The sequence below is a fragment of the Octopus bimaculoides genome, chromosome 26 (genome assembly GCF_046866305.1).
Source record: "Octopus bimaculoides isolate indiv1 chromosome 26, ASM4686630v1, whole genome shotgun sequence".
Lineage (NCBI taxonomy): Eukaryota > Metazoa > Mollusca > Cephalopoda > Octopoda > Octopodidae > Octopus > Octopus bimaculoides.
The window spans coordinates 29,538,750-29,561,249 of record NC_142953.1 but is presented as its reverse complement, the minus strand read 5'-3'; the positions used below and the strand labels follow the sequence as shown (position 1 = coordinate 29,561,249).

General features: G+C 36.1%; 1 protein-coding gene across 7 annotated transcripts in view; it reads right to left on the bottom strand.

Annotated features, from left to right (window-relative positions):
• LOC106871338 (uncharacterized) overlaps positions 1–22,500 on the bottom strand; it is a 377,312-nt gene that overhangs the window by 5,098 nt on the left and 349,714 nt on the right. For all 7 annotated transcript variants that reach the window (XM_052977038.2, XM_089342797.1, XM_089342798.1 and 4 more), the window contains 3 exons: positions 20,294–20,370; positions 19,368–19,619; positions 17,516–17,641 (listed from right to left, as the gene is read on the bottom strand). In XM_052977038.2, the coding sequence (XP_052832998.1) occupies positions 17,516–17,641; positions 19,368–19,619; positions 20,294–20,370 (455 nt within the window). The remainder of the gene's footprint in view (positions 1–17,515; positions 17,642–19,367; positions 19,620–20,293; positions 20,371–22,500) is intronic.

Here is a 22,500-nt window from a genome sequence, read left to right as displayed (position 1 = left end):
AATCCCTAGTGTGAAACCAATTGGTATGATCGGCCATAATAGATATATAATACTGTACACTACAATACATACATGCATACATACATACATAGATATATATACATACATTCATTATATATATATATATATATATATATATATATATATATACTGCAAGAGAGTTAGGGGTTGAGGATTCAACCCACTAAGGCATAGTATCTATCCAATATTCTGCTGGGAGGGTACCCAATTATTGCTACACTAGTGTTATACCAAGTGTAATAAGTGGGTGCGGGTAAAAAGGGGGGGTTGTTTTACCCTAAATTTATATAGCAATAAGAAAATGGAGGTATCGATGGATACCGCATATTCTCCTCCATTTTCTTATTGCTATATATACACATATATATATATATATATAAAGTAGGTAATCAGGATTGAATAAAAACTATTTATTTAGCACTTTTTTTTGTCCCGTTGAAAGATTCATTATAAATAATAATTTACCTCAAACACTCGATACATATATAAATACACACACACACACACACACACAGTCTGTGGTTTTCACAGCTGTTTTGTTAGTTGATCGTAGGTCTACTAAGATCAGATCTGACCCAGAGTGAAAGGCCACAAACAGCAGAGTAGCATAAAACTCTGATGATGATGATGATGATGATGATGTATTGATATTATATAACAATTAGTTTTAAACTAAGTGTTTCACCTTTTGATATTAAAAATTCAAGCAAACTAAAAGAAAAACATAAATAAAATGTAAATGTTAGCTCTAAATATAAATAGTTGCATACACATACAAACACTTGATTTAATTTGTTCTTGAGTTCTTTCAGTTATCTGGGCTAAGGCCAGCTGGAGCACTACACATATAGATATGAGAGGTTTGGGGATCCAGAAGACCCAAAAGGCAGGTAAGGCTATGCAAGTGCTATGGAAGGACCACTGTCAGACTCCCGGTTCAATATAATAGCATGAGTGAGGAGTCTCAGGCAGGTCATGTGTGAGTGTGTATGTGTTAAATAAAATAGGATAACAAGGCCAAGGGGATTTGATATTCCAAGGACATTTATAAAGAGAAAGGTGATCTTACAGCAGGCTGCAAGATCATCTTTTCTCTTTAGAAATGTCCTTGGAATATCAAATCACCTTGGCCTTGTTATCCTATTTTATTTAACACATACATACATACATACATACATACATACATATATATATATACATATATATATATATATATATATATATGTATATATATATATATATATATATATATATATATATATATGTATATACATATATATATATATATATATATGTATATACATATATATATATATATATATATGTATCATCATCACCGTTGTTGTTTAACGTCCGCTTTCCATGCTAGCATGGGTTGGACGATTTGACTGAGGACTGGTGGACCAGGAGGCGACACCAGGCACCAATCTGATTTGGCAGTTTCTACAGCTGGATGCCCTTCCTAACGCCAACCACTCTAAGAGTGTAGTGGGTGCTTTTACGTGCCACCAGCACGAGGGCCAGTCAGGCGGTACTGGCAACGGCCACACTCAAAATGGTATATTTTACGTGTCACCTGCACAGGAGCCAGTCCATCGGCACTGGCAACGATCTCGCTCAAATGTCTTTTCACGTGCCACTGGCACAAGTGCCAGGGAGGCGACATTGGTAACGATCAACAGCCACGCTCGAAATGGTGTATTTTATGTGTCACCTGCATAGGGGCCAGTCCATTGGCACACTCTCTCTATATATATATGTATGTATATGAACAAATCAAATCCAGTACCTATGTTTGTTTTTTGAAGTCCGATACATATTCTATTGGTGTCTTTTGCTGGACTTCTAAGTTAAGGGGATGTAAATAACCAAACACCTGTCGTCAAGTGGTGGAGTTGGAGGGGGATACAACACAAACTAATGATACACATACACACACTTCTGTCTATCGAATTTACTCACAAGGTAAAGGTCATTCTGGAGCCATAGTAGAGGAGACCTGCCTGAAGGACTATGCAATATGATTGAACCCCAAAACCACGAGGTTGTAAAGTGACCTTCTTAATTACACAGACGATACCTGAGCATTTGTACATATATATACTTTTATTGATATTTAGCAGAAGCAACTGAGTACCTCAAGGGTCAACAGGCATGAAACACTTGGCGCTTGAGTCACCCTCTTGCTTCTAATATATATATACACATACATATAATATATACAGGGTGTCCACAAAGTCTGGGTACATGGAGTAAATAAAATCATAACATAATTAAATATAAGAAATAATAATTTCTTAAAGTATGTGTTAATCCCCATGTACCCAGACTTTGTGGACACCCTGTATATATATATATATATATATATATATATATATATATATATATATATATATGTGTGTGTGTGTGTGGATAGATATTGTCTGCTGTCGGCCTGCCACATTTAGGTGGCAAATATACTTCGCGGTTCTGTGCTGCGGCTGTTTACTTGTTGCTCAGAGATTTATTATTGCTTGTTTCTCCTTTTTTGAGATCAGCGACAGTTTGTCACTCGTAAAAGCATATAGTATTCGGTGTTTGAAATGAGCTGTCATCGCTAGCTGGTGATTGTCACACGCTGATGACAGGTTAATACCCAGAAACCCAGGTTTGTGTCGATCACATCACGCTAGAGATGGGAACGATGGTTTCCCTTCGCAAATACTAATCAGACTCAGGCAGTGTGTCGTTAGCCAGCTGGAGGAGACGTCTTCCTGGGGCTATAAACAACAGTAGCATCGTCCCCTATGGGTCCCACCACATTTAGGTGACAAATATACTTCACAATATATGTTTGTTTATTTCACCGTTTCGTTTTCCTGTCTTGTTTTCCATCCGCCACTACCCTCCACGAAAACAATTTAATTTTTGTGTTCGTGGGAAGAACCATTTTAACGATGCGTACTGCCTTAATTCTTCGAAACGCCGGAGTTTTAATGGTGGCAGCTGATGAAGGGGATGTTTCTATGTGGCCTGCTTGTTTGTTGCACCTTGTTTACCATTTTTGTCCTTGTTCTTTTGCCACGTCATGTACCCAGTTATGTATCTATATGTACATGTAGATGAACGTATATACATACATGTACATATATATGCATATACTCATATATTGTTTATATATATATATATATATATATATATATACACATATATCTATACATACATACACACACACACACATATATATATATTACATATATATAATAAACCATGGTACGTAGGTTAATCGCTTTTTTATTTAGTATTTTTTCATTTGTCTTGCCCTTTTACAGTCTGTTGTGTCGCTAAATTTTTATTGAGAACATATTCTTCGTGGTTAGATGATTCGGCATCTATTTCTAGCATATAGGAGTTCACTTTTGCTGGTCATTCCTCTTATTTTTGTATGTAATATAATTTTAATCTTCGGATTTTTTTAATATGCTAAACAACTGGTTCTAATTGATTAATATCAATTTCTACCCTTATTAATAAATATATATATATATATATATATATATATATATATATATATATATATGTATGCATGTATGTATAGTTTCTATATTAAACAACAATGTGATGAATGATGGGTGATTAGTCACAGTTGACTTTCACACACAGACACACACACACTCTATCTCTCTGTATTCAGATCACACACCTTGTACACATACTGTTTATGCCCACCACTTAATCTCTCTCTCTCTCTCTCTCTCTTTCTGTCACCCTCTCATACACTCACTCCGTTCACACACACACCAGTTCAATTTTATTCCAAGCTGTGACAGTCAATCAGTCGCAGCTTCAAGTGGTCATTTATTTGCTACAGGGAAATGAAAGTGAAGACAGGTGTATTCTGGAGTGTGTTTAAATAACAGATATTAAATTGGTCAAGTGGATTCCCTCATGGAGTTGCAAGCATGCGAAGAGGAGGGGGAGTCCGGTTATTCAGTTGCTTGCATATAACAAGTGGAATCCTGCTGAGTAATTAATAGGTTGAGTGAAATCCTGTTTGTTAGCTGTCAATGTTAAGGAAAGTCCTTTGTCTTGTTGCTTCTAATTTATGTTCCCAGCATCAGTTCAATAATGACAAAATTATTTTAGAAATTCTCCATTATTTTCATAATTAATTGAAACAAAAGTGATGCATTTCAACAGAAATATGGTAGCAAAATGGCGAAAGTGATTAAAATTTAAAAAAAAAAATCTTCCATTAAAATTTTGCTATGTTCCAAACACAAGCTTAATAACAACAAAGTTATTTTACTAAATTTGCCATTATTTTAAAAATTACTTGAAATGAAGTCAGTGTATTTCAACAGAAGTATGGTAGTAAAAGAGTGAAAGTGGACTAAAAACCTTCCATCAAAATTCCATATCAATTTATGTTCCAAACACCAGATTGATAATGTCAAAGTTATTTTACTAAAATCTTCATTATTTTCAAAATTAATTGAAATAAACGAAGTGTATTCCATAAGAAATATAATAGTGAAACAGTTTTAAATTAGTCATATAGTGTTAATTAGAACAGAAAAAAAAAAAAAAAAAAAAAACAGAATTCCAAACGATTCAATGAAACAGAAACTTAACCCCCTCTCAGGGACAGGTGAAATGTGCTGTTTTAACACATGGGCATACTAAGGCAGTGCTAGGCGAAATGCTTACTGGTATTTCATCTGTCTTTACGTTCTGAGTTCAAATTCCAGCAAGGTCGACTTTGCCGTTCATCCTTTCGGGGTCGATATATTAAGTACCAGTTGCATACTGGGATTGATCTAATTGACTAGCCCCCTCCCTCAAATTTTCAGGCCTTGTGCCGAGAGTAGAAAAGAATACATGGGCATACTGGTAAGTTGCTTGGAGTCTTCACATGTCTAGGTACTCAATTTTGATGTATGTATGCTGCAGTTTACTGTCAATAAATATTATAGGGCCCATGGCATTGATTTGTCAGGGGCGTTTGTGTGTCTAGGCACCCAATTCTAATGTATGTATGTTGTGGTTGTCAATGAATAAATAATATAGAGCCCAGGTGTTTGAATTGCTCAGAGGTCAAAGGGTTCAATTTTGATCTATATATGCTGCAGTTTGCTGTCAAATACTATAAGGCCCAAGGCATTGATTTGTCAGGGGCATCCAATTCTGATGTGTGGATACTGTGAGTTGTTGTTAATAAATACATACTACAGGGCACATGGCATTGAATTGTTAGGGGCCCTCAGAGGTCTAGGGATTCCAATTCTGATCTATGTATGCTGTAGTTTGCTGTCAAAAATAAATATATACCATAGACCAAGTTCATTGATTTGCCTGGGGGTGTATAAGACTAAGATGGGGCCTTCACACACACACACACACACACAAACAGATACACATACAAACATGTACACATTAATAATTTAGTGTTAGGGATATACTGCAATTCATAAAGGCAAGTACCAAGTTAATAAAGTGATGGAGAGGAAGAGGGTGGTATCAGGGATGAGACTGGAGAGTGGTCAGTGGGCTAGTAACAAGGTAAAGGGTGGTGGTGGCATTTGTGATGGAGATGAAGGGCAGTGGTGGCTGGTCGCTGGGTGCCGATTTTTCTTACCCCACGATTCCAAGAGAGAACTCCTTGCAACAATGTCTGAATCAGCAGGGGATGTAGCTTCAGGAGGAGTTAGAGCTTAAAGAATAAGAATTCATCATCATCATTACAATCGTCTGTGAAAATATATATGAATAATGACAAATTTCTCGGATGGAAATTTCTATATTTTATGAATGCATTGCTACATATGTTTCCCCATGACATGTGTTTCTTTGTGACTACATTCTCACATCCATCAAATATCATTTATAATACACACGCAAACATGAATATATATTTACATATATATATATGTGTGAGAAAAATTATGATAAACACAAATGTATATTATTAGTTTCTGCATATATTTCACAATTATGGTCTCTTGGAACCTTGCATTGGATGTTTAACCAGGACAAACGATCAGGGAACACTTTATGGCATTAAATTACAGATAGCTAATCTAACTTAATGCAATAAAGTGTTCCCTGGTGATCCATTCTGTTTAAGCCTCTAAATGCTCTTGGAACATGCAATGTAGGGTTCCAAGCAACCATAATGGTGAAATGTATGTGAGAACTAATAATACGAACTCGAGTTTATCATAATCTCTCATACATTTGCCCTGTATTTCGTAACTAGTAAGACAATTAAGTACAGTAGCCACTTAACCACTATACCGAAAGCAGGCTGGACTAAGATGGTCTATGTGGAGCTCCAAACTTAACGGTAGCAGTTGTACATTTATCTGTACACAAGATATACTACACACACACACACACACACACACACACACAAGCTATTTGTTAATGGTACCACTAACTTAAAGATTGTTATAAAACATGAATGTATTTGTGTTGTTGTAATACATAATATAAAAATACAAAAATAAAATGTGAAAATTAGACCATGTTGGAATGACTGTGTGTGTGTATGTGTGTGTGTGTGTGTGAGAGAGAGAGAGAGAGAGAGAGAGAGGAAAGAGAGAGAGAGAGAGAGAGAGATAGAGAGAGAGAGAGAGAGCAGCAAAATATAACAAAAAAACAAAAAATAACAAAAGTACAAGAAAAATGTTCATAGTTAATATTATCAGGTGAATACAGAAAGATGAACAGAAAAAGTTGAAGTTATATTTTTGGTGATATTCCTTCTTCAGATACTAAAAGGAAGCCCAGGAGAGATGGGGGAAAAAAAGGAAAAGAAGAAGGGAGATTAAAAAAAAAAAAGATGAAGAGAGTCTGATAAAAAAAAATGATGTAGATTTGAAGTCCATGTTTGTTAAAATTTCCATTTTCTGAAAATGGCAACAGAAAAGCAATGATGTGAAATGAATGAACAAAAGATTATCTTTTATCTCTTAGCTTTGTTTTACTGGTTTCTGTAACTGGACTGCGGCCATGCTGGAGCTCTGCTTTGAATGGTTTTAGTTGAACAAAATCCACCCCGGTACTTAATCCTAAGTCTGGCACGTAATCTCTTGGTGTCTTTTTGCCAAACTATTGTTACAGGGACGTAAACAAACCTACAGTAGCTGTCAAGCAGGAGGAGGGGGACAAACTGACACAAATAGATCATTTATCATCATCGTCATTTAACGTCCGTCTTCCATGCTGGCATGGGTTGGACGTTTTAACAGGAGCTGGAAAGCCAGAGGACTGAGCAAAGCTCCACTGTTTGTTTAGGTACGGTTTTTACAACAGGATGCCCTTCTAACATCAACCAATTTATAGAGAGGACTGGGGGCTTTTTACTTGGCACCAGCACACACACAGATATATATATATATATATATATATTTATATACATATATATATATATATATAGATTCAGGTGAATATGGTACTTAACGCATATAATCAATAAGTTCCTTTAAAAGAACTTATTGATTATATGCGTTTTGCTCCATTTATTATTATTCTTTATATCTACTCAAAATGCATCACTTTAACATGGAATTTCTACCCATTAACCGGGTATGATATCCCAGTTTTTGTGTGATTTTTGCTACCCTGGTAACTATTAACATATTTGCATTATCAAAGTTTTTCAACCAAGATAATATTAATATATACATAAATTAAAATATATATATACATATATGTATATATACTGTGTAGGTAGGTTAATGAAACATGTGTAATAGTGAATAAGTAGTGCCAATATATTTTCCAGCTTCCAATATTAAGATTGGTAGATAGTTAAGTAGATAGACAAAAATGTACAAATGTATACGTCCACTCATATATTTAATGGAACAACTATTTTATACATAAATACACACATCTATATATTGAACTAACTACTTATATATATATATATATATATATATATATATATATATATATATACATATAAGCTTTTATGTTTAATATATATGGTCGTGTATGCTCACCCACATATATTAAAAACATACACACACACACATATAATTATCAACTGATTTGTAGATTCCACTTACTGACACAAAACAGACACCAGAGATACAACAATCACAACAACAATCACACACACACACACACACACACACACACACACACACACACAATGATACCACCACCAGTGCCACCATCAGCTTAAACCTCACCACAACCACCTCCCCTTTCTCCACCCCCAACTCACCCCTATCATATAAGCCAGTCTAAACAAATACCACTAAATCAATAGACATTTTTTTTCTATTTTTTTTGCAGTAAAAACAATCAGTTTAGATCAGATGATCAAAAAAGTAATATCGAATTGATGAATGGGGTGTAGGGTGGGTGGGGTGGCTGTAGAAAATGGCTGAGCAGGGTGGTTGTGGAATGGTTGTAGGGGTGGTTGTAGAGTGGCAGAGCAGAGCGTTATGGGGTGGCAATAGTGTGGCTGTAGAAACGGCAGGGTGCGGTGAGTATGGGTTACTGGGTGGATGTAAGGGGTGTATGGAGGGTAGGGCGGTGTGTGGGGATGGTCAGGTGGTTGCAGCAGGGTACATGGAGGATGTGGGTGATCAGGTGGATGGAAGGGGTGCATGGAGGGTAGGGTGGGTTCTAGAGATGGCAGGATGGGATGGGTGTAGGTTGGGGGTGGCTGTAGAGATGGCAAAGTGGGTGTTGGGACTACATGGGGAAGGGGGAAGATGGCTAGGGGAAGGAAGTGTGTGGATGTTAGGGTTAGGGTGGTTGTGAAGATGGCAGAATGTGGGTAGCCAAATGGTGAAAAGGAGGACAGAAGATGGAGAGGGGGCAGCTAGGTTTGATTGGTCGGTTGACAAATGGAGGGAATCTCCCTTAAATTCCCACCCTACTATTATAAAAAAAAAAAAGAAACAAAAACAGTGATGGTCACAGTTGGATTGTCTTTCAGCATAGATTTGTTCTGTGAAGACTGACATGAATGAAGTTAGACAACATCAACACACCGAGACAAGAGTTATGGGGGTGGGTGGGGGTGGCTGTATATGGTGATGTGGTCTGCTAGAAATCATAAATGCCAAAATCTCCCTTTGAAGGACATCTTGTCATCTTAACAAAAAAAAGGACACATTAGTTAATGTGATCCCAGATAATGTTGTCTAAAGCTAAAATAAACAAGGGGTGGTCATGGCCAGAATGTCTCTCTGTCATAGATCTGTTTGATCTGAGGTGACCCTGGTATAAGAACAGAAACATATACTTAACATAAAAGACAGCAGGGAGACTGAGAGAGGGGGATGAGGTAGAAGGGAGAGAGAGAGAGACAGTGAGAGAAAGAGAGACAATGAGAGAGAGAGAGAGAGAGACAGTGAGAGAGAGAGAGACAGTGAGAGTGAGATATAGGAGAGAAAAAGAGAAAGGAGAGAGAGAGAGAGAGAGGGTCAGTGAGAGGTGAGAGACAAAGAGGCGTGAGAGTGAGACACAGAAGAGAGACAACGAGAAAGGAGAGAGGGGGAAGAGAGAAAAATGAGGGGGAAGTGAGACAGAGAGAGAGAAAGGTGATGAGAAGGAGGTGTGTGCGTGTGTGAGAGAGAGGGAAAAGGTGGAGAGGAAGTTAAAAAGCTACTGTGAAAAATATTTACATAAATTGAATAATTACTACAGAAAAAATATGAAAAACAAAAAAAATTAAAAGAAATGAAAGAAAGAAGGAAGAGGAAGAGGTAAAAATGTCAAAATTAAACTTATACTTTCTGATGATGATAACAATGATGATGATGATGGTGGTGGTTGTGGTGTTGGTAGTATTTCTGAAAGATTCTGAAGGAATGCTTTGTTTTGTTAGTGTTTATTTATTTACTTTTTTTTTTTTTCTCAGTAGTTTTCCTTTTCTCCAACTATTTATCAACACAAAAACATTGAACCGATTACTAGGTGTGTGTGTGTGTGTGTGTATGTTTCTATCTGTACATATATGCATAGTAAGTGTATATGGATATGTGTGTGTATATACACACGTATATATATATATATATATATATATATATATATATATATATATATATATATATATATATATATATATATATACAAGTGCTTGAACAAGTATATGAACTCACAAGTTGGTGTATATACATAGATATATTTATATGTATATGAATATAATGATATACAGAGATGCATAAAGATGTGTGTGTGTGTGTGTGTATATATATATGTGTGTGTATGTATGTCTTTGCATATCAGTATACACACATAGATTAATGCCTACATATAGACATGTGTATAAATGGATATAGATATACATAGATGAAAAAGATGTGTCTGTGAATGTGTATATATATGCGTGTGTGTGTGTGTATAAAAATAAAAAATATATATATATAAATATATGTGTGTGTATATATATATATATATATTTATATATATATATATATATATATATATATATATATATATATATATATATATATATATAAATAAATATATGTGTATATATGTATATATATGTGTATATATATGTGTATATATATAAATATAAATACACACACACACACACACATATATATATATACACACATACATGAATCAAAATAGTATCTAAGAAATACCTCTACAATACGAGGAAATAACATAAGTGTAAATAAAATCAAAACATAAGTCTCAGAAGAACAAAAGTTTGTATTTTTAACTTTTAATTTAATATTTTGGATTAAAAAAACTCCTTATCAAGAAAATAGATTACAAACTACCTCTGTCTGCATGGATCAAAATAACTCATCTGGATAAGTTATTCTGATCTATGCAGATGAAGCTAGCTTGTCCTTTATTTTCTTGACAAGGGGCAGATTGAAATAAATTTTAAAATACAAACCACTGTGTAGTTTTGCTCATAATTATTATACTCCTTTATTTCCCAAAATTTCATTGTACTGGGATGATGCTGGGTCGCTGGTTTCAAGGGTTCTAATACTTATACTTTAAAAAAAAGTCTGATACTTATCGTATCAGTCTCTTTCGTTGAACTGCTAAGTTACACTGATTAATACGAACCAAACACTAACTGTCAAGTCATGGAATGGTGATGAACACAGAAACAAACACCATATGTGTATGTATATATATATATATATATATATACACAATGGGCCTCCACACAGTTTCCATTTGCTAAATTCACTCAGAAAGCATTGGTTAGCCTAGAACTAAAGTAGAAGACACTTTCCCCAGTGTGCTACACAATGCCACTGAACTTGACCACATGGTTGCAGAGATAGGTTCTTTACAATACAACCATGCATATGCACTTTATATATATATATATATACATATATATATATATATACATACATACATATGTATATATATTCTTTTATTCTTTTACTTGTTTCAGTCATTTGACTAAAGCACCACCTTTAGTTGAACAAATCAACCTCAGGACTTATTCTTATTCTATCAGTCTCTTTTGCTGAACCGTTAAGTTAAAGGGATGTAAACACACCAACATTGGTTGTCAAGCAATGGTGGGGGGTGGGGGGGCAATCACAGACACACACACATATATATATAATGGACTTCTTCCAGTTTCCGTCTACCAAATCCACTCACAAGGCTTTGGACGACCTGAGACTAAAGTAGAAGACACTTGCCCAAGGGGCCATGTGGAACTGAACTCAGAACCATGTGGTTGGGAAGCAAGTTTCTTACCACACAGCCATGCCTATATATATATATATATATATATATATATATATATATATATATATATATGTATATATATATATATATATATATATATATCTTTTTGGAAATATTTGTCTCCAATGATTTGCAAAAGTTCACTAATATTTTCTAAACTAAACAACTCCACAACAATGTTTGGCACCAAATATTAGCAACAATCGGCATTATTTTTGGCAATATTTGGCAGTGAGCAGAGGCCATGTGTATGTTTATATACGTATGCCTCACTATATATATGTATGTATGTATGTATGAATATGACCTCGAGCAAAAATTTGGTTTGATAGGTGTATATATATGTATGTATGTATTTATATATTTGTTTATATATATATATATCATCATCATCATCATCATTTAACATCCATTTTCCATGCTGGCATGCATCTTTGTTTTTGTGTGCTCATTTCTGTTTGTATCTCAGCTTATAAGTAAATGTCTGTGTGTATGTATGTGTTGGTTTATAAGTAAATGTCTGTGTGTATGTATGTGTTGGTTTATAAGTAAATGTCTGTGTGTATGTATGTGTTGGTTTTAGTTTACAAAATTCATTCACAAGGCATTGGTTGGTCTGCAGCTATAGTAGAAGACATTTGCACATGGTGCTCCGCAATGGAACTGAACCAGAAACCACACGTTTCCAAAATGAGCTTCAAAACTTCACAGCAGTACCTAATTCTCAAAAAGTTCCAAACTAACTCAAGGATTGGCAATTTTGTCCATAGCATTTATCAAATTTATTTTGAAATTAGAAAGACTGCTCTTGTATAGATTAACTTATAATGAAAATTATAATCATCACTGTAATGTTTGAGAAAAAAAAATTGAAATTGGAAGGGCCTCACAAATAATGTTGATTTCGTTTTCAAATAGTCTCCCAAAATTATGATGACTTGTAAGTTGATTGACGACAGAAAGCTCTCTGAATGACCCATCCTTGTTTCTTCCTATCCTTCTTTGTATCGTCTAACTGAATGTTTTGTTGTTGCCTGTGATGTTCTTGTTCCATTTTTATATATATACATATATATATATATATATATATATATATAATAATATTAGGGACAAAATCCAAAATTACAGGTAAAAACTCAAGTAAACTATATATATATATAGTGGCGTGTGTACACTTTTGGTCTCCTGCATGTGTGTGTGTGTGTGTGTATATATATATATATATATATATATATATATATATATGGTTAAGCATGTTTACATGAGAATAAAAAGATTTTGTTGTGCCTATGTACATAGTTATCTATGTGTGTGTAGACAGATAAGAAGACCATTTGTGTGTGTGTGTTCATATATCTCTAATAGTTTCTAAACATGTATTTGTGTGAGTACAGCAATAAGTTATACATATATATTGATCTATGTCAGTTTGCACATCCATATATCAAATAGTGTGTGTTTGCACTTGTATAATTAATGTTGTTTGCGTGTGCTCATTCTATCTATCTATCTATCTATCTATCTATCTTTCAATCTCTATCTATCTAACTATCTATCTATCTGCCTTTATATCTATTTATCTATCTATCAATCTATATGTGTGTATGAACAGGTGTTTTTAAATATGTATAAATAGTTGATTGGTTGCTATGAGTGAGTATATATGTGTGCTAGTATATATATACATGTGTGCGTGTGTGGTTAAGATTAAGATGTGTTTGCGCACACATCTGTTAGATATGAAAGTAATAGCACATTAGCATGCACACCGTGTGTGTGTGTGTGTGTGAGTTTGTATGTGTATTTATAACTAATTATCTTTATAGATATAGGTTTATATCATTTTATGTTTCTATATGAATGTAAATGTGAGTGCATGTTGGTATGTTTGAATAGGTGTGTTTCTATATGTACTGCTCTGTGTGTATGCACATGTGTTTGTATGTGTATTGAGAAGTTTGAACACACGTGCATGTGTGCATGCATGCACATATATATATGTGTGTGTGTGTGTGTATGCATGCATGTATATATATATATATATATATATATATATATATATATACGCATGTGTATCCAAAACCAGAAATGTTTATATGTATATATATATATATATATGCGTGTGTGTATATATGTGTCTTCCTATCTAGAAGTTTGTAAATATGTGTGTGTGAGTGTGCATATATTTGTGTGTGTGTGTATATGTATATATATATATATATATTTGCGTGTATTATATATTACAGTGTCTGCATCTGTGTGTTGGTATTAAAATGTGTGTGTGTGTGTGTGTGTGCATGTACAAACACAGAACCACGTGCAAAAACTTGCGTGTATATAAACCATTTATATTGCGTGTATATATCCAGTAACAATCAGTATCAATGGTTTCTTTTTTTTATTAATAGGAAGTGCACTCACTCACTCACTCGCACACACCCTCACACTTAAGCACATTTACAGACAACTCTGCTAATTAGTATTAGTTTCTTGTTTTTAATTATTTACCTGCAATGGATGACATCAATATCTCAGTCACTATCATCACCATCACCACCACTATCATTATCACTATCACCACCATCATCATCATCACCTCTTCCACTATCATATTATCACCGCCACCACCACCATCTCCTCTCCCACTATCATGATTGTCTTTACCACCACCACCACCACCACCACCACCACCACTGCCATTGTCTTCCATATCTTTGTCCTTGTAACCATCATCCCTTTAAACGGTCCTGTTTGGTGATCCATCTGAACATCGGTCAATGGCTCTCTTGACCAGTCTGTCCAGGTTAGGCATTCCTCACCCCCTCCACCCCATTAATGGCGTTCCTGTTACCAATAACTCATGCATAATTGAATGCAGCCATGCATATCTAACGCTTGGGTTTATTACAAGTACAACATGGCTTCTCTGTCAACTAGTTTAAAAGAAATCACTATTGTTATTACCTCTCTAAGCATAGACCTGTGAGTCAGAGAAGGGGAATCAGAGAGGGCACCTGGCCTTGGTGGTCGATGAGATCTTGGACAGTGGGGTTCCTGGATTATCCCTAGGGGTCATCCTGTATCAGGAGGACTACATCTCTGTCATCCCCGACCTTTCAAAATTCATTTTTTTTAACCTTTGTATTCTGTGTATTTTCCTTCCTTTTCATTGTATACAGTGTATACTTATTTTTTTGTTATTTATGTATTTTATCATCTCATCATGTGGAGGTGCAATGGCCCAGTGGTTAGGGCAGTGGACTCGCGGTCATAGGATCGCGGTTTCGATTCCCAGACCGGGCGTTGTGAGTGTTTATTGAGCGAAAACACCTAAAGTCCCACGAGGCTCCGGCAGGGGATGGTGGCGAACCCTGCTGTACTCTTCCACCACAACTTTCTCTCACTCTTACTTCCTGTTTCTGTTGTGCCTGTAATTCAAAGGGTCAGCCTTGTCACACTGTGTCACACTGAATATCCCCGAGAACTACGTTAAGGGTACATGTGTCTGTGGAGTGCTCAGCCACTTGCACGTTAATTTCCTGAGCAGGCTGTTCCGTTGATCAGATCAACTGGGACCCTCGACGTCGTAAGTGACAGAGTGCCAACACATCTCCTCATATGTAAACCCTTACACATTGTGTTTGTCTTTGTACTGTCCCTCTCATCCTTTGCCCTTGTGGCAAATAAATGAAATCATCATTATTATTATTATTATTATTATTATTCATACAATTAGATGGAAGAGCATCAAAGAAAATGCTTAGCAGTCACCCGTGCATACCAGCCTCCCCTCTCCACGCCACCAGTGTTATCCAAGGGAAAGGCAAAGGGGCCGATACAGCTTGGCACCTGTGACATCGCAACTCATTTCTACAGCTGAGTGAACTGGAGCAACGTGAAATAAAGTGTCTTGCTCAAGAACACAACACGCTGCCCGGTTCAGAATTCTAACTCACAACCTCACGATCGTAAGCTCGACGCTCTAACCACTGAACCATGTGCCTTCACATATATATATATATATATATATATATATATATATATATATATATATATATATAAGATGGGTTTCTTTCAGTTTCCATCTACCAAATCCACTTACAAGGCTGTGGTCAGACAAAGACTCTTGCCCAAAGTACCATGTAGTGGGACTGAACCCGGAACCATGTGGTTGGGAAGCAAGCTTCTTACTACACAGCCAGAGAGAGAGAGAGAGAGAGAGAAATATACATATGCATGTACAAACACACATCGATGTGTACGGGGTAGCATTATTATTTGAGTGTATGAAAACTTTCAGGTCAATAGGTCAATATCTTTACTAATTAGCCATCAACAGAAATTCGTAAATATGGTTCTGGCACTGCTCTTTTAGAAGATTGGTTAATTATAAATTGACTCCTGGATCCATGCCATCGGTTCTTCTTCCTCTTTGTATTTTTATTTTTATTTTTTAAACTTTTCCAATTCTTCAGCCAAAATTTCGCCAAGTTTGATTTACAGGTAACCTTTGACCTTTCCAAATTGGATAATACACACATACAACAACTGCTCCACTGATCGAGAGAGGGAGGGAGGGAGGAAGAAAAGAAGTGTGCAAGAGGAAGGAGTAAGAGAGTGAATAAGGTTAGGGAGGAGTAAATAACTTGATCAACTATAAATAATTAATCAAGGAAGGTTGCCATAAAAAAAAAACCCTTCCGAGAACCAAACACCCACCCCAACCCATACGAGTAGTATTGATGAGGGATGGTTGCGTAAGGTCTGTGTGCAAGGTGGTGGGTGGTCGTTTATAAACAGTCGATGAGAGTGTGGCATTAATTTGTTTAAACAAGTTCATTTCCGCATGTTCTGTTTGTTTCATTTAGTGCCGCTAATTAATTTAATTATTATATCCCATCACACAAACACACATACATACATATATATATACATGCAATTGCCTATGGCTAAATGACCCCAGATGAGAGCCACAATGCAGTCGTCTGATTGGCTAGAAATAGCAACCAAACCCACTCCCTCTCAAATTAAGAATATTGGCATATGTTAATATATTAACAAAACATTGACAATAGATAATACACACACACACACACATATATATATAAATGCTTGCTTTCATGTTCAATTCTAATAAAAACAATTTTACACTAATCTGATGGGTTACTCTATACTTTAGTAGAGTACAAATATATTATTCTTATACAGGAATGTTGACAGTGACTTTGAAGTCCAACGATGGGTTAGCTGGCGGAAACTTCAAAGTCCCTGCAAACAACATCCTTGTTTAAGAGTAATATATATATATATATAAATATATATATAGGTGCAGGCATGGCTGTATGGTAAATGGCTTGCTTCCCAACCTCATGGCTTTGAGTTCAGTCCCATTGTGTGGCACCTTGGGCAAGTGTCTTCTACTATAGCCTCGGGGCAACCAAGGCCTTGTGAGTGGATTTGGTAAACGGAAACTGAAAGAAGCCCATCGGGAAGACACTCAGCAAGAATGGAAAGAAAATTGAGAGAAGAGGATAACGATGATAATAAAAATAATAATCTTTTCTATTAAAGGCACAAGGCCTGAAATTTTGGTGGATGGGGTTAGTTGATGACATTGACCCCAGGGCTTGACTGGTACTCATTTTATCAGGTCCGAAAGGACGAAAGGCAAAGTTGACCAAAGTGGAATTCGAACTCAGAACATAAGGGGCAAATGAAATTCTGCTAATAATATTAATAAAAAACATAAATGAGAAAGTGGCCCCAGATGTATATGGAAGAAAGAAACATGAAGGTTAAGTGACTGTACCTTTATATTTTTCCACTATAACTTCATATTTACCAGCTTGGAAGTGCTTACGGAACAATTCTTGTGGTAAACTCCAGATCTGTCGACCTATGTTGTTCTCGATAATTGTACAAGATGTATTTAAGGCTGAAAAGACAGACAAAAAACAGAAAACAGTGATGTATCTATATATATATGGACATGTCTGTGTATAGGTAACATAATATATTTACAATACATACATAATATTATGCATGTACATGCATATATACCATTTTATATATAAGGGGTTGCCGAAAAGTTCCTGGCTTTAAGGGGATCATGAAAGGCCTGGTTGGAGGCCCAACCATCTGAGCTCTTTTTACACTGCAATATGAATGTGAACAAAACCATAATTAACTGATCCTCTTGTATTTTCTTTTACCTAAAACCAAGAACTTTTCAGCACACCATTGTATACTCACTCTCTCTTTCTCTCTCTCTCTCTCTATATATATATCAAAATAAAGATATCCTTGTTGCTTATTTTGATTTTAATCACCTTACTTTGAAATTGTATGATTAATACCTTACTAAATTCCGGTGCCTAAACTTAAGTACCATATTCACCTGAATCTGAATTTTTGCTATTCAAAATGCTTAGTTTAGAATAGAGGCAGCTGACGGAGGAAATATTCTCTATGTGGCCTGTTTTTTTTGTGACGTCCTGTACCCAGATATGCATCTATATATACATGTTGATGTAGGTATGTACATACATGTACGTATATATGCATATACTCACATATTATTTGTATTATTATTATATATATATATATATATATATATATATATATATATATATATATATATATATATATGTATATATGATGTGTATATAGGGATAAATTAACCAGGCAGGTACTGTATAAGCATTCTGTTGTTGTCCAGGTATTCAATGTAGACTAACTGCATTGAGTAGTAAGAAGCTCCTAGGGTTACTTAAGGTTCGTAATCCCATTGTCCCATGGATAAATCCTGGGTTCACTTCACTGGATTATGAGTATTTTGGGGAAGTGGAAATCCGAGATCATTACAAAGAATACAGAGAATGACACATCTTTATATTTTCCCTTTTTAATTGTCATTTTTGTCAGGTATTGAACTCCTAATGAATATATAACAAGTGCTGTACCTTCGTTTAAATAATTAAAAACCACCACCACTCACATGGCATGCATAAGTTTTATGGGAAGTTGTCCGGTTTTCATTCTATATTTCTATTTATTTATTGCCCACAGGGGGCTAAATGTAGAGGGGACAAACAAGGACAGACAAAGGGTTTAAGTCGATTACATCGACCCCCCAGTGCATAACTGGTACTCATTTAATCGACCCCGAAATGATGAAAGGCAAAGTCGACCTCGGCGGAATTTGAACTCAGAACGTGAAGCCAGATGAAATCCCGCTAAGCATTTCGCCCGGCGTGCTAACGCTTCTGCCAACTCGCTGCTTTATTTCTATATACCATGATTAAAATAAATGGGGGACACACAATTGATTCCAATTGCACTTTATGGCAATTTGGTCCTTCTTCCCATTCCTGTGCTTGTGAAATAAGCAAAAATACAAAATTCGACAATCTTTAGTCATTTATATGGAATAATTGATTGAGATGACTGACATGCGTTTCTGGTGCACATAGAATATGCAGCTGCATTTGCAACCAGCCGTTTCCAGCTCTGTACCTTCATTCAGGGTCTCTCCACAAATGTAGTTTACTTCAAAAATAGCTGTGTGTGTGTGTCTGTGAGGAGGAAACAGAAAAGAATCCTCCCAACTGCAACCTCTCCCCCACCCTGCCAACAAGTGGACTAACCAAACAATTGCTTACCTTGTTTGCAATATTTTTCATCTTTTTTCGCGTTCTCTATCACCTGTGAGACGACAGCGTCGAGCTCCTCCTGGGTGGGTGCCCGCTTCTTGTGACTGCGTGACCTCGGTCGATGGAAGCAAAAGTAATAACACAATGCAACTATCACCCCGACAAACAATAAGACACTCACACAGCCAACGATGATTGCCGTATTACTAGATTCTTCAACTTTCGGCTTCTCTGTTGTCAAGTTGTCACAGTTGACAATATCTGAAAAACGACGGAGGGCAGAAAAAAATGATTGACATAAAAGTGGTGCAGGTGGTGGTGGTGGAATGGTTCTAACAATTATAGTATTGGTTGGTGGTTGTGGTTGCAGAAGTTATAGGTAGAGGTGGTGGTGGTTGTGGTTGCAGAAGTTATAGGTAGAGGTGGTGGTGGTAATGGTACAGGTTGCAGTATAAGTTGTAGTGGTTGTGGCTGTAATGATTGTAATGGTGGTGGTTGCTGAAGTATCCTAGTGGTAATTGTGATAGTGTTGGTGGTTGTAGTGTTGCTGGTAGTGACAATAATAGTGATGGTGGTGGTGGTGGTGGTGGGTGTGGTGGTTGTAGCATTGACAGTGACAGTTGTTGTTGCTGTAGTGAAGGCAGTGGTGGTAGTTGTGGTCAGGTGGTTACAGTGATGGTGGTGGGTGAGGTAGTTACTGTGACACAGGATGCAGGGTGGGTGGGCTCAAGGTTCCTGCTCATCAACATATTATTCTTTGGTGGAGGGCATCTTAACATGGGGCTTTTGCAAGCTAGGCAGGGTTACTGAGGCCACAGCCGTGTCTTTATGCCAATATACAAGTGTGTGATTTTTATTGTATGGGTTTGTTTTGGCTTGAAATGACATCCAAAAAAACAATAGCTTTAAGAATAATAAAAAAAAAACAAACTTACCATCCATCACAGGTCCACAGACATTGTCAAATGTCCCGTTACTCTTCTTTAATGTACATCGAGATACCTTTTCACAACTGCAAGACAAGAATATATAAATATTGATATATGTGTATATATACATATAAAATAAGTTGTGAAAATATTCGTGAAATTACTAAAATGACCAACCCACAAAACTAAAAAAGGTTTATCAGCTTGAATGGAAATAAAAGATATAAAATGTTTTATTTAATGACAATAGCAACTTGATATACTTCAACAATGATTTTGTTTAAGGTGAACGAATACAGAACGAGAAGACAAGATTGTATTTATGTAGATCATAAAGTCAGGAAGTATGAGAGGTGAATCTATTTATTTCAGCCCTTGATATCTCTAGGATTATGGCCATTTTGCATCCTTCATTATGTAATAATAATTTCAGGGTATAATAAATTGTTTTACATGTCTGCACCAATATGCATGTTGCACACTGCACAGTACAATTGTACATTTAAAAATCACTGCAAATACAGAAGGCTAGCTCTTCAGATCACCAGAGAGCATCATCTGCCAACTCTATGAGTCCATATATTGAACTCTTTTCTCTTTCTCACTTTTACTAGTTTCAGTCATTTGACTGTGGCCATGCTGGAGCACCGTCTTTAGTCGAAGAAATCAACCCCAGGACTTATTCTTTGTAAGCCTAGTACTTATTCTATCGGTCTCTTTTTGCCGAACCGCTAAGTTACGGGCATGTAAACACACAAGCATCGGTTGTCAAGCGATGTTGGGGGGGACAAACACAGACACACATATATAAACATATATACGACGGATTTCTTTCAGTTTCCGTCTACCAAATCAACTCACAAGACTTTGGTTGGTCCGAAGCCATAGTAGAAGACACTTGCCCAAGGTGCCACACAGTGGGACTGAACCCGGAACCATGTAGTTGATAAGCAAGCTACATACCACAAAGCCACTCCTGCACCACTACGAAATTATATTTACATATGTATTTATGTAATTAGGCAGACAGTATAATGACCTATCTGGTTAGTGCTAAGTGACCAATGAATCACATTGGAGAGTTAAAGCATATCTGTGCTCGTTTGTCAAAAAGACACAGTGATAAATGAATCAACTCCATGCACTTTGTAAATGGAATGAATGATAGATTCATTGGCACCAAACTCGAGGCAAAGTCTCAACCGTTGCATATTTTCTTGAATACCTCTAAATTTTCCTGTCAGAGATAGACTCATCTGTGTTGTTTGTTAGGATCAGGCCCCATCATATTTGAATGAACGGTAGATTCATTGGCACCAAACTTGAGGCCCTCAGCCGCAAAGTCTCAACCTTTACATTTTTTTCTTGGTCATCTCTACCTGTAGAGTGTATTCTTGTAGAGAATACACTTGTCTGTGTCATTTGTTAGGATCAGGCACCCTTGCATATTTTCTGTTCACTGGATCCGTGTTGATGGGTAAAAATAAGTAAATCATAAGGTCACAAGTTTGGTTCCCCAGGGGCACATTGTATCCTTGAGCAAGACACTTTGTTTCATGTTGCTCCAGTCCACCTAGAAAGCAAAATGGAGTTGTCCCTGGGTCAGCCTTGTCATATTCTGCATCATTGCTGAATCAGGATACACATGTCAGAAGGGGAGAGTGAAAATAAAAAAATTGTGAAAACTGAAAATGCCTGAGGGCTAAAATGTTGCTATATTTGATTACTAGAAAAATGCTGAACTTTTGCTGAGATCAATGAATGGCAGTTACTACCTCAAGCAACCCCCAAAACTCAGAAAATGAGGGATTTTTGTAAATTTTTTACAATAGCGGAGTATGGGAGGTTTGAGGGAGTAAATTCCCTTGACTGATCTAAGCGAAAATTTAACATTTTTCTAGTAATAATAATATATAGCAAGATTTTAGCCCTCAGGCATTTTCAATTTCCACAATTACTTTTTATTTTCACTCCACCCTAGTGTTCAGCTACTTGCATGTTGAAATTCCAAGCAGGCTGTTCTGTGAGTCAGAGAGACAGGAATATGTGTTGTCTTAACCAACAGAGTGTCAGTCTTTTTGTGTCTTTTTTTAATGTTGGATTTCAGACACATTTGGTCTGGTCTGAGCACTTACTGTGTGTACCTGTTACATTTTTCTGTGACATTTTCTTAATTATATTTATATTACCATTCTTTCTTTTCCTAGGTTATC